The sequence below is a fragment of the Aythya ferina genome, assembly GCF_964211825.1.
Source record: "Aythya ferina genome assembly, chromosome: Z".
NCBI classification, from domain to species: domain Eukaryota; kingdom Metazoa; phylum Chordata; class Aves; order Anseriformes; family Anatidae; genus Aythya; species Aythya ferina.
The window spans coordinates 71586168-71603985 of NC_140299.1; the positions used below are offsets into that span (position 1 = coordinate 71586168).

Below are 17818 nucleotides of genomic sequence, written 5' to 3' on the forward strand. Positions count from 1 at the left end.
GCGCACTTTCACTGCCTTGCATACAGATTATTTGGTCTCTAACCTGTCATAAACTTCCTATCTTAAAAGCCCCTTCGTGAAACGCTGCAGCTAGCACAAACCTGCTTCCCCAGCCACGTACACCCGAGGCTTCCTTCACAAGCAACACCTTCTCCCCTTGTTTTCTACACCAGACGCGGGTTTGTTTGTTTATTTGATTGTTTATTTTGCAGCCGGTGACAGTGTCAAACCACCGGGCAGCGTGACAACTGCCTGAACCCGCCGCCCTCCCCGCGCCTGCGGGGCGGGCACTGCGCAGCTCCTCCCCCCGCCATCTTGTCGCCGCGGCGCCGCCATTTCGCCGCGCCGCACAGGGGCGGCTCCAAGGGGGCGGGGAGGGGAGGGTGCCGGCGGCGCGCATGCGCGTCGCGGCGGAGGCCGGTCGATGGGCGCGCAGGTGAGGTGAGGCGAGGCAGGCAGGGCGGGTGGGAGGCGGGCGGCGGGGGTGGTTGAGGTGAGGCGAGGCAGGCAGGGCGGGTGGGAGGCGGGCGGCGGGGGTGGTTGCGCGTCGCGGCCCCGGAGCGGTTTTAGGAGCGCTGAGGAGCCGGGTCTTGGAGGTGTGGGTCCTGCCCGAAGGCAAAACCAGCGCCTGGGCGGTGCTCAGGCTGCCCTCGGGGCGGGGGCTAACCTTGTTCTGTCGGGCCTGAGGGTGCGGTGCCCGCCGTGAGGTGCGCATGGAGGGGCGCGGTGTGGGGGTGTCACGGCTGGCACCCTGAGGCGCCTGGTGCTGGCCCTCGGAGCAGCGCCTGGGTTGTGGCAGCCCCCTGTCCTGGGCCGAGCGCGCTCACCAGCCCCCTTTCTGCTGTATTTATCATCCCCCAAGCCCTTGGGGTGGGGAAGCAGCGGGGCTGTTGGCAGCTGCCAGGGCACGCGTCCCGGAGGTTGTGGCTGAGGAACACGAGGCGTCTTCCATCCACACACGCCGCACAGTGCTCAAGGACTCGCCTGGTGTCCCAGCCACCAGCGTGCCACCCGCAGGTGAAGGTCCCGGCCACCCGTAGGTGAAGGCGGTGTTTACCATGCAGAGTCCCCAGGTTGGGTGTTGTGCAGGCTGGTCATACTTGTGCAGTGAGTAAAGGGCACCCCGAGGCCTGACACATCTGTCACGCGTGCTCCGTTGCTGCACGCGCGTGGGTTTCCTTTGTGAACGTAGTCTACAGTGGAATCTCAGGTGTAAAAAGTCAGAGCTGTCTCTTAAAGTCGTATTTGGAAACGCAACAAAAAGTGGTCATAATGAGTAGTGCTGTAATTAATGAGCAGTGCTCTAGTTACTTTTTTTTTTTTTTTTTTTCTCCAAAACCTTTGTTATTTAGGTCATGTAAGCGTTTCAGTGATACGCAAGAAAGGAAGCAGTCATGTCAGCTCTTTGTCCACCGCCATCTCCCGCAGTGGCCAAAACAGAGATCGCTTTGAATGGCGAGTCACCATTACTAGCTGCCACTTTTGCTTACTGGGACAACATTCTTGGCCCCCGAGTGCGGCATATCTGGGCCCCAAAGACAGACCAGGTGCTTCTCAGTGATGGTGAAATAACCTTCCTTGCTAACCACACCCTGAACGGAGAAATACTTCGAAATGCAGAAAGCGGTGCGATAGATGTGAAGTTCTTTGTCTTGGCAGAAAAAAGGGTTATAATTGTTTCTTTAATCTTTGATGGAAACTGGAATGGAGACAGAAGCACATACGGACTGTCAATCATACTTCCACAAAGCGAACTTGGCTTTTACCTACCTCTTCACAGAGTGTGCGTGGATAGGTTAACGCATATTATAAGGAAAGGAAGAATATGGATGCATAAGGTAGGTTTGTTGTTCATTCCTAAAAATAGTTGTCTTGAGCAAAACCAAGAATGAAGATTTTGTGACACCTTTTATGTTGACACAGGAACTTGGAGGAGGCTGACCTCTCTACAAGGATAGGATTTTGAAGTTAGAAAGTTATCCATATGTCACCAGATTTGAGGCTGGGGTTTTTAGCCACATGATTTGCCCTGGGAATATTATAGAAGGGTATACAAGGCTATTTAGTTAAATTAGCTGTCCTGTAAAGTTTTTTGTCTTTCTGAATTTAAGTCATTGCTTTTAACTGTGTTAATTACTGTATTTAACCAAGGTAGAATTGTAAATTTACTGCTTCACATTTTTTTTATTTATTTATTTATTTATTTATTTATTTATTTATTTTGCTGTTGAGGTTCAAAACGGGATCTGATGGAATTAATACTGTCATCATATGTATTGTAGTCACATTTTATTTATCAAAAAAGGGTATCAGCAAACTGTTTGGCAGGTGTTAAATTGCATTAAACTGATGGGAGAACAAAGAAAATACAGCTACTTGAGTCCAAATATTGCTGCTTTTGAATCTGAAAAATGGAAAAAATAGTAAAATTTTTGAAGAGTTGCAGCTCTTTATTTTGGGTACCTTATGAGTGTTTCCTTATGCAAATGAAATTATTACGTATTTTTGTTAAAAGTCAATAGCATTCTAGTAATAAAAACACTCTCTGTTGTCTTCACGGAGTACAACTTGTCTTAGAGCAATACATTGCATGTCAGCTGTAATGTGTGTGGTGATGCATGGTTGTTCCATCATGTTTCTGTTCCTCTTCTGAGACCTCTAGTCAACATATTTTAAACTTCCTTTTTAAGTGTTCTAATTAAGATTCCAAAAATAAGAAGTTGACATAAATTTTGCATTGTCATTTCCTTTTTGTTACACTTAACAGTGTCCATTGATGGTTGGCAGTGTCTTCTTTCATGTTTGCTCTTGATAATCTAGTGTTTATTTTTTTGGAGTAAAGTTAGGACATAAATTTTCATTTTCAATAGAGTAGAAAGCAGTGGTACGTTCCTAATTCCTAAAATAAATTGTTCACTGGATGTTAGTACTTTTGACACAAGCGAATGCTACCTCACGCTCTTGATTACATTGTTTCTCTGTCATTTAGTGTTTTCTCCACTGATGTCTTATGTGAATGGTCAAATAAGAATTGTCTGTTATTGTTAAATACTGTATGTCTTCACTCTTTTTTTGACATTGACCCATATCAATCTGTTTCTGCAGTAAAAATGGCCCTCAAGTGGCTTTGAGAATGACAAAATGTTTTCTTGTAGTTCCCTCTGAAACCAGTCATGAAGTTCTTACATTTTTTTCAGGTGATCTTGAAGTAGCTAGGTCAACTAAATCAGTCACAACAACTCAAGGTTCTAAAAGAGACATTTATTGTCTTTTTTTTTATTATTACTTTTCTTCTTTGGAGGAAAAGTGTGCCTGCATGTAACTGCATATCTGCAGACTTACCTAGAAGTTAATAAACTGCATTAAAAGTGTAAATTAAAATTTAGGTATGAGTTGTAGAATTACAGTATTGAATAAAAACAGGCCCAAATACTATAGTTTGCTGTTTGAGGCAGTTCAGCAGCTATGGCTACAACAGCGTACAAAAGGTTGAAATAGTATCTGAGAGGAACTATGCATCTCTTCTGGCATTTCTAATGGGTGTTGTGATTATCAGCTGTCACAACTTATGTTCAGAGAGAAGAAACTGAACTCAAGGACTAGGAGAAACATGGAACAATGCTGAGACTGGCAAAGACAAGCAACTCCAATCAAGTCTGCTATGTGAGATTAGCAACCCCAAATGTTTACCTAAATTTTATGGTCTGGGTGTTTGTCTAATAATTTGTAGCGGTTGTATTTCTAAAAAGAAGTGGCTTATGTCATTTGTTCAGCCTGGTCTTCATGAAGACTGACTTCTTTTGAAGCAAAAGATCTTCATTATTGAGTATGTCTTACTGAAGTCAAAGCTCAAGGTCCCCAAAGGAATAATCTGCCAAGTTCCAATGTTATTTTTCACTGATGCTTCTTTAAAGTGGTCAGATGAGTTTTACAGCTGTTCTAGGGCAATTCACTGTAGCTTGCTACCTATTCATCTGCTCAAAAAACATTATGTGGACTCTTCCCACTTGAGGTTGATCATCTTCAAGCAATTCAGTCACAACCATTAAGAAGGCAACAACTACTTAGTGTATAGCAAAAGCTATCGTTATTTCTGTCTGCATCTTTGATTTTTTTTTACATACTGTATCGATTGTTCTGGTGATTAAGGCTCAGCTTTTGATTAGTCTGTTTTGAGAACTTTGTACAGTCTTTTGTGCAGTGTTTTGCATAGTTTGAGGTTTCATGTCTCCTGTACTTGTTTACAAAACAATGATTTAATGACTTGTCATTGTCTCAAGATGTGGAAAAAAAAAAAGGTGAATACCTACCCTCCCCAGACATAATCTTCCTCATTCAAGAGATCTCATTTTTTCTCTGGTTGCATCAGGAACCATCAGTCTGTACCTTACCCATTTGAAATAGAAATGCATAAAGTGGAGTTCTGCACCATAGTCTGATCATATGGCATTTTCTTGGTCTGTAACGAAGAAAATGTTGTTCTTTTGTCATTGCCATCACACCCTCGTTTTGCTGCCACTCCTGCCCAAGCATGTGAGAGGTTTGATGGGGTGTTGATTTAATCTCAGGGAACATTGATCTGTTTAAAATGACATCGCTTCCTACCAATATCAGCTCTGTAAAAGAAAAAAGACTTGAACATCGAAATTTGAACCTGAGAAGCATGCCTCAACAGGGAAGAAATTGTTCCATATGACTGTTGTGTGCATACATATATAAACAAGTATTTAACTGCTTCTCTTGCTCAGGAGAGGCAAGAACATTTCCAGAAGATTGTCTTGGAAGGCACGGAGAGAATGGAGGATCAGGTAAGACCGTCTGGTTGATGCATATGGCCCACCACCACAAACCTGTTTGACTGGATCTGATGACTGTAGAAGTTGGTGCTGCTTCTTATTTTTGGGATCCAGGAAGATACTTTGGACTGGCTGGTGACCTGACATGCACAGGAGACAAACTTTATGAAGATAGGATGATGGAAGCTGTGAACAAATTGAAGGAAAATGTATTTCATCACTTTGTGGGAGAAGTGGAAATCTATGAAGAATATTACCTTTCAGAAAAGGGAATTCATTTACTTGAACTTGAAGCTCTGTAAAGGTAGTAGCTTCCTAGATTTATGCTCTCCTCCTGTCAGGGGTGGTCTTTCACTAGGCTGTTTTACAGAGACGTACGGAGTCTGTTGTGCTGAAATGTGATGGTAGACTTAATGCATAAGATTGTGAAAAGACTTCAATTTCTGAAACTGCAAATACAAATTTGTGGCTTTGGTTTTCTTGTGAAGAGATGAAATCAGATAAATCATAAATAATTTCACGTGTTGATAAATAATAGCCTGATTTCGTTTTCCTGTCATCAAAATGTCAGATTTCGGATCTATAAATGTATAATAGTAATTGTTTGTTATACAATATGATCAGATTATCTCATTCCAAATATGTCTTGTGTGGGCAGATCAAACTGATTGGGAAAATTAGCACAGGACCCTGAAAACGTATTTTAGACATGATGTTGAAAAGTGAAATGCATGTTTCCGGTTCATAATGAATGATGAGCAAAACCAAAGAAGACTGTGTATCAGTTGACACCCACAACCACACTTTGAAACAATAGGAAGTTTAAGATGCTTTGCATGTAATTTGATTTTAAAGATGTTTTTGCATGTTAGAGGTTGGAGTAGATGATCTTAGAGGTCTTTTCCGACCTATATGATTCTATAATTCGATAATACTGCAAGTTTATGTTATTAGTAATTTCTTATACTGCACTTCAAGCATTTTATTTATTGCACAGGGCCAGAGCATCATTCCAATGCTGACAGGAGAAGTCATTCCTGTAATGGAGCTCCTTTCATCTATGAAATCACACAGTGTTCCAGAAGAAATAGATGTAAGTCCCTATGTCCTTTGTGTTCTGAATAAGAGAAAGACACCACCAATCTAATTTGCTGCTCTCTGGCAGGAAAAAAAAAAAAAAAAAAAAAAAAAAAGCCAGTTGTCATAAATTCCTGTATGCTTCTGCTGTTTCGCATCAAGTTCTCCTAAATGCTGTAGGGAATGGTATAACAGTTTTAGTTTGGTAAATGCTAACAGTACTAGCAGTGCTTTTTATGGTTAGCACTTAGCAAAATGGACTGCCTGGGGTGACATGCTTCTGAAGAGCCATGTGGAAAGGCTATTTGATGAAAAACAAATGGGGAGGTAGATGGCTTTAATGTTGGTATCTGTTCCAATGTAGTATAGTGTTCTTATGAAAAAAGTAGGAATGATTTCACATGGACTAGGTTAAAGTATTCTGGACAAGACTTTAAGAAAAAACACTGGGAGGGATCTTATTGTTACTGCTGGTGGGGGAGAAATAATAATAATAATTGAGTGACTTTCTTATTTTCAAAATGCTTTGGGTAAGTGACAAGGTCTTTTTAAGGTTGTTCTTTTCTGGCAGTCTTACAATGTACCTTAAATGGATCCCAAACAGTTTCCACCTATCAAAAAACAAAATCACTTCATTCTAAGGTGATCTTTTTCTAACCTTTGTTTATGTTTATCTGCATTTCAGATAAGTGAGACGGTGCTAAATGATGATGACATTGGGGATAGTTGCCATGAAGGATTTCTTCTCAAGTATGAATTTCTGTTTTGACTTATGCTGTAGTAAAATTGATTAAACTTGTGTGAGTGTACACGTATCTGTATGTGCGCGTCAACGTGTGCTATAATAGCTTTTTTCATAGGAGGGGGTAAATTGTTTGACTTCTTGACTTCTCCAGAATTTCTTAGACAAAAATCTCAGTAAGTTGTTCTTAAAAGAATGGTTCTGGGCTAGTAGCTGCAGCTGTTCGACTGTGTTGTCAGTCATTTGCTTGAAAATAGAATTCCTATCAAATACAATTTTTGCTTGACACTTTTCCTCTGAAGTTCTAAGTCAAAGTCTAACGTCTTTATGAATTAACCAAAACACTGAGTCATGCCTAATGCATTAATTATGAATAAAAGTATTAATGGCATGGCATGTGGAGTGCCTATTATTAAATTATCCATTTTTATTTTCTCCCCCCATTTCTGCTGCATAAGTGGAAATAGTTGCACTTCGGAGCAACTTGGTCTCTTCATATGGAAAAGCATATTTTAACCGGTGTTGTGTTTCAGAACATCTCCTATATAACAGCATTTAGTGCTAAAGAGTTTGTAGTCTATTTAAACAGCATCACATTTAATAATTCTTCACAATAATGTTTTATTCACTTTTCTGGAGAATTTAGGATTTCTTTGTGTTTTCAGACTTACAATGCAATCTTTCAAGAAAAAAATGAAGTGCATATTAGGGAATGAGTTATTGTTAATAACTAAAGCTACTGATTAGTGAGCTATTCTCATTTGTAAATTTTGGGGGCGTATAACAGACTGCAGGGATAACAAAGGGTATCAGTTCTCTCTTTGTGCTACTACTTCATGGAAATTTTGTGCAGACAAGGAAAGAATCATGATTTGTGTGATTGGCTGAAATGTCTGCTTGTCTGCTTTTTAGAGGGAAGCAAAGCTTGTCTGCTCATCTAGGTTCAGATTTTGAGTCTTGAATGTGGTGTTGGAGTGGATTTCTATGTCATTGGATAAGAACTGGATTAAGCAAAATGAACTGCCATTTTAACAATACCAACTTGTAAAATAAACTCATAGTTTCTTAGTAACTTCTAAATGAAACAAAACTTCTGATTTTTTCCCAAAGGAAGAATTCAAGTGACCTTAAATCCAACTTAAAATTGGTAAGATAAATAGTAATGAGTCCAGTATAAAGCCCATCTCCTGGACTTCAGAGTCTGAGTGTAGCTGTTACAGTCCTTATCAGTTAGAAGTGTTTATTAGAACTGGTCAATCACCATACGAGGCATCCTTCAGTAAGATAACATAATTGTGCTTCCATATATCAATAGGTATTGGAGAAAACTATCTAGTGGTATCTTGACTTTTTGAAACTGGGGGCCAGTTATGGGTTTGAGAAGGTGAGGCACAAGGAGAGGGTGAAGAAAGGAACCTGAGAAGACGTTTGCTAGGGATAGGTTAAGAGTTACCATGGTTAGTCCAGGTGTACTTACTGCACCCTCCAAACTTAAGATAAACTAAATCATGGCTTTGCTGATGGCAGCTCATGAGACAAGATCACCCATCTCTCAGCTTGCCTGGCTGTATTCCAAGGGACTGGAATATGAAGTGCCCTTACCCTTGTAGTTGCCAAATTAGTAGTTTACCTGCCAGGTCTCCCAAAACTAGCTTCTGATCCACAGTTGTGTCAAAATAATGAGAACAGGTCATCTTTCAACACACTTTCAGATCCTTCATTATTAATGCTTCTGTTGCTTTAGATGATATTTTTTTAATTGATTTTGTGATACAGTGATACAGTAATGATTTGTATTTGCTCTGTAAGTGGTGTTTGGAGGTTCTGTCTGGCAGTGTTTTTATTCACCAAACTGCAAATACAGATACTGCTGAACTTTGGATTTCAGCAGTACCCACGTATGTGAGGGCTATGCTATAGACTTGTAGTATAACTTCCAGCCCTTAATTCTTATTGTAAAGATGATAATGGTTTTATTTGAAAAGTCTGATTAAATTTATTAACCTATGTTTGTTTTTATTTGCAGTGCAATTAGTTCACATCTGCAGACCTGTGGTTGTTCTGTAGTTGTAGGAAGCAGTGCAGAAAAAGTTAATAAGGTAACACAGTTCTTAATAAATGAAACTTAAATGCCAATTATAAGCAGTGTTAGTGTGTTATTTGAAAAAAAGTTTTTTATATAAACATGCTTTAGGTTGGAGAAGGAGAGGATATTGTCTGGTTATATTCTGTTGATTGTTCTAGCAGTTGATAATTCTGCCAGAAAATTGCCTTACCAGTTGTATTCTGAAAACCATAAGAAAACCAGTGAATTTAATGTAATTGATACTGTTACACATATGTCCTAATTGAGTCTGAGCTTCTAAAGTAAGTTTTGCTAGCTAAAATGTGCTATCTGAACAGATTACAGCTGACTGTAACTGTAACCGGTTCCAGAAGAACCAGAGAAGCAAAATACAGATATAAACACCTAAAATTGAGTACTGTAACAAACCAAAAAAAAAAAAAACAACTCAGTGTGGCAGCAAACTTGCTGGAGCACGTGCAGAATTTATCAGTAGGGATGATACTTAGGAGCCTTCAGGTCTAGATGGTAAAAAAAAAAAAAAAAAAAAAAAGCAGCATTATCTGTTCTCTTAATGGAGAAAAGCAGAATGTATATATGTTCCAATGGTCTATGTGGAGGAAACAAGGTCACTTTTGGAATCAGTCATTTCAGAACAGTAATTACATTTTCTGGTAGACAGAATTTTTTGCCATGCTGTTTATTTTTTTGTTTTTGCCCATTATCAAATACTGTATTTGAACTGATACAAAATTATAACCTGCCCTGCTTTTTCTTTTTTTTTTTTTTTTTTTTTTTTGTGTAAATGACGAGTTTCTTGATGCTTATTTTAAGCTGAGTATGTGAAGGAAAAATCAAATGAAGAAATGTTCCTTATTCAGAATTCTCCAAGTACTTTTTGTATGTGGTTTTTTGATTATACCAAACTGATGGCTTCAGATAAATTGAAAGCAATTCTTGGAAGAGACACACTTGTATTTACTTCCCATTGAAATATATCTTAAAGTATTTCTTTATAGCATTCTGCAATGTATTGGCATTTTGTTCAGAAAGGTTTGCCTTTGACTGGCATTTAATTAGGCTGTTATTCCATCCCTTCTAATAAAAGTGCTTGTTAGTTTTCAGTTAGGATATTCAGAGACAAATCATTGAAGAAAGTGTTATTTTCTTAGAGAGAAAATGTATTTCACTAAATCAATTGCCTCTCTATGTTCACAGTTGAGTCCTTTAATAAACCTCATTGATTCAGAATATCCCTGCAACTGGGAGTGAAAAGAAGGATTTTATAAAAATGTGCAATCCTACAGCTTTTTAGGTATTAGGCACCACTGCACTTAATGAGTATACCAGTACTGCTGTGAGGGTAAGGTTCTTTGTAGTTCCTTAGCACGATAAGTTTTCAATTTACACTGGGGCCTCTGTGCAATGCAGTAACAATAGTTCCCCATTCCAAGACCAGGACAAAGCTTCTACTGCAGTACATGTGGTGAAGCAGTATATTTAGGTAACTTCATTTTTTGATTGGAAATCTTTTATTCATGTTGGGCTTTTCTGTCTGACTTTCCTTTTAATAGTGTTGTAATAGGCATTGTGTTCTAGTTCATTTAGTAAGACTGAAGCCTTGCCTTGAAAAAAATAATTCTTGAAGTTGATGCTTTTTTGATATATGTGTTTACTGATAGCTTCAGTGTCAAATAAAATTAACGGTTAGCCTGTATTAATTATATAATATATACAATTGTATAATGTATATTTTACAGTATGCAGGGTTCTCTGCTGCAGTGAAACATACCTTCTTGTAAAAAGATTCAGAAAATGTAAGGCATCTTCAGCAAACCTGTGTTTTGAAATATGCTCTTCAGGACACTTTACAGGAATCTGGAGAAAGAATACATTGTTTTGTGTGTTTTTGGCAGTAGTGTTTAAGCACCTCTGATCAAATAAGTGATAAATGCTGGTGCTCAGTTAAAACAACTATGAGCAACAAGGGAACCTGAGAAAAGAAAAATCTCAGTCCTCAGAGGAAGTCAGTTAACCATAGTTAATACACATAGTTTTAGTGATGTAGAATTTGCACATTACTAAGTTACGTGCAATACACTACTAAGCATTATAATTAATAAAAAGGCTTAGGTGTCTAAATGGTTATGAGTGTGTGTAACAATGTATTGATAAGTTGAGTACTTAAAAAAGCAGTCTAGAAGAATGTGAGTCTCAAGATCTATTCTGGACAAATTTACTTAAAATTGCATAGGCTCTTATCAGTAGTGTGGCCATTGTGTTGTGGTGCTATGTTTTGAAGTAATTCCTTTTTTTATAGTATACCTTAGCTTTACTTAAAGTTAAATAAATAAATAAATAAATAAATAAATAAAAACCACTACTGCAGGCAAATACATTAGTCAGTAATGTATGTTTGACTACGAGACAAGAATATATATTTGCATTTGGACATGATTGCCTGCAGCAGTTGTAGCATAGAAGCTTAAAATAATAAAGTACCTTTGTTGCTTTTAATGGAGAGTTTGAGCAAATTAATGAGGAAATAAGCATGGATGCTTATTTATAACATTAAATGTGCCTCATTGGAGACAATAGCTGACATTTCAATATGGAACAAGAGGCTTAAAAGGCTAGGAAATTAATCACAGCAACTTACGTTTATGTAATATGAAGAGGCATCAAAAGGCAAAAGTTTTTTTGTTCTACATAGTTGGCAAAAAATGTTGCCAAAAATTTAGGCTTTCCTTTTCATTTGACTTGCATGGCTTACATCTTAATTATTTAAGCATGTCACTATTCTCTGATGTTATGCAATTTTAGTTTTTTCTAGTAAGCAGGATGAAGTCAGAAATTGCATTTGAAGATCACTTAATTCCTTACATTTTCTTGTTTTGTTTTTTTTTTTTGAACCTGTCTTTTTTAATGCAGATTGTGAGAACATTGTGTCTGTTTCTTACACCATCAGAGCGGAAATGTTCCAGACTCTGTAGAAATGAGTCTTCTTTCAAATATGAGTCAGGGCTTTTTGTTCAAGGCTTACTCAAAGTAAGTACACTTAGTAAAATTCTATTCTGTGTTTAAGAGCATTCTTCAGTATACGTGGATGTGTGCACATATGATAAGCACGTGCATAATAGCATTCATGTTTGAAGAAATATATCTTCACTTGAGTTCTTCTTGGTGCAAGAGCTGGCTTATGACTCTTTGCATGTTAAAATTCTAAGCCAGTCTTTTCTCTGACCCACACATTTCTTGGGTTGAGTATTGATCAGAATTATTCCTATGCTTAATACAATAATAATAATATTTTGCATTCTTGGGGCTAGAATTCAAGAAAGCATTCAGGTTCTGTGTCATCAGTAAAAGAGAACAGTCCATCAGTCCTATGGTTTCCAAGTTTATTAAAAGGGCTGTAGCAACTAGTGAAGGTAATTAGGAAAGTAATACTTCTTGCTCTAATGAGCAGTCTAAACTTCACAGATAAATATCATATTGAAATGTTAATGTATTCAAGAATCAGATGATGCGGTGGAGTACACAGGATACCTCAATACCTGTTTTCACCATTACATTAGCAGAATCATGCAGTATTGAGGACATTTGTCTGGTTACAGCTATGATTTCTTTCAAACAAAATGTGTCTACACAAATGGGATTTGAAATGTAGGCATGATGTTTTGTTCCAATTTGGTTTTGTTTTTTTCTAAGTAACTAGAAGAGTTTTGTTTTGTTTTGACTAAAACAGGATGCAACAGGAAGCTTTGTGTTGCCCTTCCGTCAAGTAATGTATGCTCCGTATCCCACAACACATATAGATGTAGATGTCAATACAGTGAAGCAGATGCCCCCATGTCATGAACACATCTACAACCAACGTCGGTATATGAGGTCCGAGCTGACAGCATTTTGGAGAGCTAATTCAGATGAAGAAATGTCTCAAGATCCTATTATCCACACAGATGAGAGTTTCACACCTGATTTGTATGTACTTCCCTCCCAAGCGTCTTAAAATTACTTGATTTGAGATGAAAGAACAAGGTGTAAAGCATGCTTTCTAATACAAAAAGTACTGGAGTTTTGTTTTGCTCTGTTTTTTTTGTTTGTTTGTTTGTTTGTTTGTTTGTTTTTCTTGTAAGAAGCTTCTTCAGCTCTGGTGGTTGTATTTGTTCTGCAGAATTTAGGAGTTCTGTGAGTGTTTTTGTTGCATTAAGTGTTACTGAAATCCAGTGATACTGACAGTGTTATGGTAATTTTGTTGCCTGTTTTAAATAGCATATTCCAGAGCCAAGTGTACTTGGCAAGTCACAGTGGCTTTTCAGGGTTTAATGCATTTCTCCTGAAAGTTCTGCTTAAAAGTTATATATTACCTTTAAGTAACACGATTATAATTCACTCAAATTTTGAATGCACTTTCAATTTCTGCCAAACCGTAAAAAGCAATAGTATTATGTGCACAGCTGCTGGACATAGCTGTCTCTTCATGTCATTACCTCATGTATTTGTTTGCTTTTTTTTTCTTTAGAAATGTCTTTCAAGATATCCTGCATCGAGATACATTAGTAAAAGCCTTTCTGGATCAGGTAATAATTGCTTTTTCAGAAAGAACAAGAGCTAGAGAACAGTATTTTGAACTCTTAGTAACAGGTAATTTAACGTGAATAGATGCTTTGTTGGTGTGGTACCTCTTTTTTCATACAAGTGCTGTGATTCTTTTCTGTATAGCTAGAGAAGGCATCAAGAACTGACCGTTTAAAATGTCTGTTTGGTAACAAATTATTTAAAAAAAAATGCTTAAGTGTCATTTGTAATAATACAGTACTGAAACTACTTCTTATATATGAAAAACAGTGCATATTTTTGTTTGCTGTGTAAGAGTGTCTACAATTACAGTATTGAATAAGCTACCTGAGATCCATTTCAGATCATTTTTAGAAGGGAAATAGTACTTTATCAAAATTTAAAAAAAAAAAAAAAAGGTAGAAGTTTAAAGTTTAACACATTGCATCTGAGTGGCAAGAAAACTAAGAATAAATCTTGAGTATGCCTACAAATCTGCTGCTAATATGCTTGCTTTGGTATAATTAGGAACACGTTACATGTGTATGCAATGTTTTTTTATATTACACATTCTTAAAATGATTCTTGAATTTCTGTATCTAGCTGATTTTCTCATATCGTTTTTAACAGATCTTTCATCTAAAACCTGGCTTGTCTCTGAGGAGTACATTCCTTGCACAATTTCTACTAGTCCTTCACAGAAAAGCCTTAACTTTAATAAAATACATAGAGGATGACACGTAAGTGAACAGATCTAAAGCAGGCTTTGAGAAACTTTGTTCTTTTTTACAACCCCCCTTTTTATTTTCTTTCAGGCAAAAAGGAAAAAAGCCTTTTAAGTCTCTTCGTAGCTTAAAGATTGATCTTGACTTAACAGCAGAGGGCGATCTTAACATAATAATGGCTTTGGCTGAGAAGATTAAACCGGGTCTACACTCCTTCATCTTTGGGAGGCCGTTCTACACTAGCGTGCAGGAACGTGATATGCTAATGACATTTTAAAGCTCTTCACTGCTAATGTGTAATATCGCTGCCTTGCATGGCACTAAAAGAAGTCTCTCAGTGTGAACTTGTGACACTCATTGACCTGATTTAGAATGGATCAGTAGGAATCAAGTAACACTACAATCTGTCTGAAGCAGGAGGGGGTTGTATCAGAGGGAATATCAGCAGAGCAAGGAAAGCATGATTATAATGAATCCATCTCTTCTTTGTGCTTTTTTTTAACCGTAAAAATAAATGTTACCAGACGTTCCTTTGCCATATGGGCTCAGTAGGTAAATTTGAATGTGTTGTGTATGACAAAGGGAGGCACTTTTATCTTCTTTCCCCTCAGATTTCCTTCAAGTGTGTGTCTGTTTTTCCCCGTTCTGCTGTGTCAGTAAAGAAAACAATGAGTATGTCCTCTCTAATCAGGGAGGTCAGGGGATAGGAGCTTTTCCGGAGTTTCAAGGAGTTTTTAAATGTATTTGTTCTTATGTATATGGTACAATTCTGAAATATGCCTTCCTTTATCTCCCTTTTATACACTACTGGCTCCATTTGCAGCATTTAAAGATGTGGGGATTTTTTGTTTGTTTGTGGGTTTGTGTTTTTTGCTTGTTTTTAAATATACTACACAGTGTTCATGTGGGCGAACTGTTGGCTAATAGCAGCATAAATAGCAGCACTCTGCACATGGGAACTGGGTCATTATTTAAGCTGCTTCATGCATGTAAATGCCAACCAGGATACTCTGTCACAGATTGTTGGCCATCCTGCGGTTAAGTATTCAGTGATCCAGCATAATTGAGCTCTTTCAAAACACAAAGCAGGAAACCTGTATCATTCAGCAGCAGTTGTCTTTGTGTCTAAATTGCTTCTGCGTTGTCTATTGTCAGTTAGAGTAAGGTTCAGATTAAAGTATTAGACCTTTCCAAAGAACACCAAGCTCATAGCCAAACTAAAAGATAAAAATAATTCTTTTTTACTTTGCCATTAATGTATTTACTAATCCTTAATTCAGAGAGCAGCACAGTTATGAACTAGTATGATTCACTTTTTACTAAGTGAATTTAAGTCAATAATAGTGCCAATCTTTTTAGTTCATAGTTAGCACATGTTCAACTTTGTTTTACTTGAAAAGAATAAAACAGGGAGGTCCAAAAGCTCATCTGTTTGTGTGCCTCAACCTTTCTTTCTCAGTAACATGAAGAGAGGTGCAATGTCAAGTTAACCGGACCTGTTTTTTTTGACGGTTCTGGCACATTTGGTGTATTATATCAAAATCAGTGATACATCTGCACTGCATGATGTGTATTTATCTTTTTGGACAGAGGCAGGAATAGATTTGTTTCATGTTTTAGTGTAACCTCATAACTCTGTATTCCTCGTAAAGGAGATACACTTGTGATTTGAGAAGCTGCTGTTTCTTGTTTCTTAAACTGTTCATAGCAGTCCTTCATGAAGAGGTTTCTGTTTTCAAAATAGCTTTTTGGCATCTTCTTCATGCATAAGAGTTAATGACTCAGACCCAAAACTTCCTGAAATGTCCAATGCTCAGTTCTTAAAGGGAATGCCTTTTTTTTTTTTTTTCCACGTGTCTGGAATTCCTTTATATTTCATGAAAAATAAAAATTTACAATTAAATATTCAAATCTTCTGAAACAGGTGGAACTTGGCCCCTACTGCATACCATTTTTTATGAATAAAAATCAGCTGTGTTACTGGATGATTATATTGTGTAGCCCTTACACAATGTAATGTAGTCCTGTAGCCTCTTTTTTGTGCTTTACATGTATGTTGGATTCCTGCAATGTGAGGTCAGCACTTCATCCAAAGAACTTGTCAGGCATACAGTGACATAAATTACTTGTGCTGAAATTATTTTTGTTTTACTGACATTATCCTTTCATTTTGCGTTTTTAGTCAATTTATCCATCAGAAAAGAGCCCTTTGCTAAGTTTTACTCTCATGTCTAAGATTGTAGAAAAAAAAAATGTAATAAACACTTCTCAAACTTCTAATGTAGAAGTTGTGTTTGAGGTCTAAACAGCTTTAAATGTGCAGCTGAAATCACTTCATAGGCATTGCAAACTGAACACTGACACTACTAACAGTAAAGCTCTGTTTGTTTACGGAATGTGCTGTCACTTTGAAATGACTAAAAGCTGGAAACTTAATTGCTACCTTTGTTGCACAACTGTCACAAGTGCAGAATGTATAGTGAAGTAAGTTATTAAATGGATCTGCATGTTGTGTTGTAAATCTTGCTCAGGAAAAAAGTGTTCTAATAAAAGTCATGCAATTTTTTTTATTTTAATTTCTGCTGATTTTTTAAATAGAATTTCTATATATTATGGGATCGTGATCCTTTCTCCTTTGAAATAAAGAAGAAATGTTCTTCCTTCTTGTTACATTAAAAATGTGTGTATTTGGGGATGGTGAGTCTTAGAATGTCACTGGTGGACAATCGTGTTACTAACTCTGTGTCTGACTTGATTCGTTTCAAAATTGCGATTTTCTACAGGTCTCCCAACTTTGTTCTTTTATTTCTGTCGAGGACTCCTTCAGAGACCTAGCAAGTCATTTTGGAAGTGATGTGCTTAAATAAGAATCTAGCCTCTACTACTGAGAATTTATAAGTGTTTTTAGAAGTTCACTTCTTTCTAGCCATCAGTGAAAACCTTTCTTCAGGGTTCTGCTTCCTTACAGCCTAAGGAATATAGTAACTGTGTTTCTTCCAGTTGGATTTGGAAAGGAATAGTGCTATAGCACATTTTTAGCAGCATATTTTCTCTGATCCTGATTCCTGGTGTTTGCAGCCTTACAAAGTTAGCACAGGAGGGCATCATCTGATGCTCATCTGGAATGTCTGTTTCCTCAGGACTGCAGAGGACTTCTCCAATCTAATCATGTCACCGAGAGAAATGAAAGTGGTCCAAAATAGGAGGGCTATCTCATACAAACATGTTGCTTACTCCTAAAGTGTAATCGGAGTTGGTTCATCAGAATGTACTTTGTCCTTTCCTCAACAATAAAGAGAAAGAAAATGAAAACAAAGATAGTATGTTGAGTGGCTTTTTGCACCTGGTAGAACGTTGCTGTGTAGTTCACCTTTGTCCTGGCGTACTGTTAAGCTGTAATTGTTACACCTCCTACCTGGGCAAAACACCAAGGAAAGTCCCTGGCAGTCTGTCCTTTTCCAGGCTGTCCATGTGATATTTGTTTTAAAGGAAGTAGCTCTCCTGTCAAAGCCAGACTGTTTGTATGAATGTCCAGTTTTCAAACACAGAAGACCTCAGTTAAACTTCAGAGGTATGATGAAAATGGGACACAATCCTAATAATAACGATTAAGCAAGTTTGACTTCAGTTTAAACTAGAGTAATTGAGCAACCATGCAAGGAACTTCAAATCTTCAATTACCATGCAGGGCTACTTTTCAAAGTAAAAGGTAAGTGGAACAAGAAACTTCTATGAAGTTTCTTTTTTGTAAGGAAAACCAGTGGAATGACAACTGATAATTATTCCCATCTTTTAGATGTTCCCATATTTTTGTCATGGCAAAACTGCCAGTTTTTCCGGGAAATTGCAGGTT

At 37.6% G+C, this 17818-nt stretch overlaps 1 protein-coding gene across 4 annotated transcripts; it reads left to right on the forward strand.

Moving 5' to 3' along the window:
- The first annotated feature begins 393 nt into the window (after positions 1 to 393).
- Positions 394 to 17281, forward strand: C9orf72 (C9orf72-SMCR8 complex subunit). 4 transcript variants are annotated; one of them, XM_084503012.1, is made up of 11 exons: positions 394 to 436; positions 1353 to 1838; positions 4749 to 4808; positions 5794 to 5889; positions 6559 to 6623; positions 8642 to 8714; positions 11612 to 11728; positions 12429 to 12664; positions 13206 to 13263; positions 13871 to 13980; positions 14056 to 17281. In XM_084503012.1, exons 2-11 carry the CDS (start codon positions 1395 to 1397, stop codon positions 14240 to 14242), a joined length of 1446 nt encoding a protein of 481 aa, XP_084359138.1. In that variant the 5' UTR covers positions 394 to 436; positions 1353 to 1394; the 3' UTR covers positions 14243 to 17281. The 4 variants fall into 4 exon arrangements, with proteins under 4 accessions (XP_084359138.1, XP_084359141.1, XP_084359140.1 ...); XM_084503014.1 differs by lacking the exon at positions 394 to 436 and adding an exon at positions 599 to 707; XM_084503013.1 differs by lacking the exon at positions 394 to 436 and adding an exon at positions 740 to 1017.
- The last annotated feature ends 537 nt before the right edge of the window (positions 17282 to 17818 follow it).

Coding starts and splice junctions, on each gene's coding strand:
- C9orf72 (XM_084503012.1), top strand. CDS start 1,395: ATGTCAGCTCTTTGTCCACCGCCATCTCCCGCAGTGGCCAAAACAGAG. Junction 5,890..6,558: donor GTGTTCCAGAAGAAATAGAT/GTAAGTCCCTAT, acceptor TCTGCATTTCAG/ATAAGTGAGACGGTGCTAAA. Junction 8,715..11,611: donor GTGCAGAAAAAGTTAATAAG/GTAACACAGTTC, acceptor TTTTTAATGCAG/ATTGTGAGAACATTGTGTCT.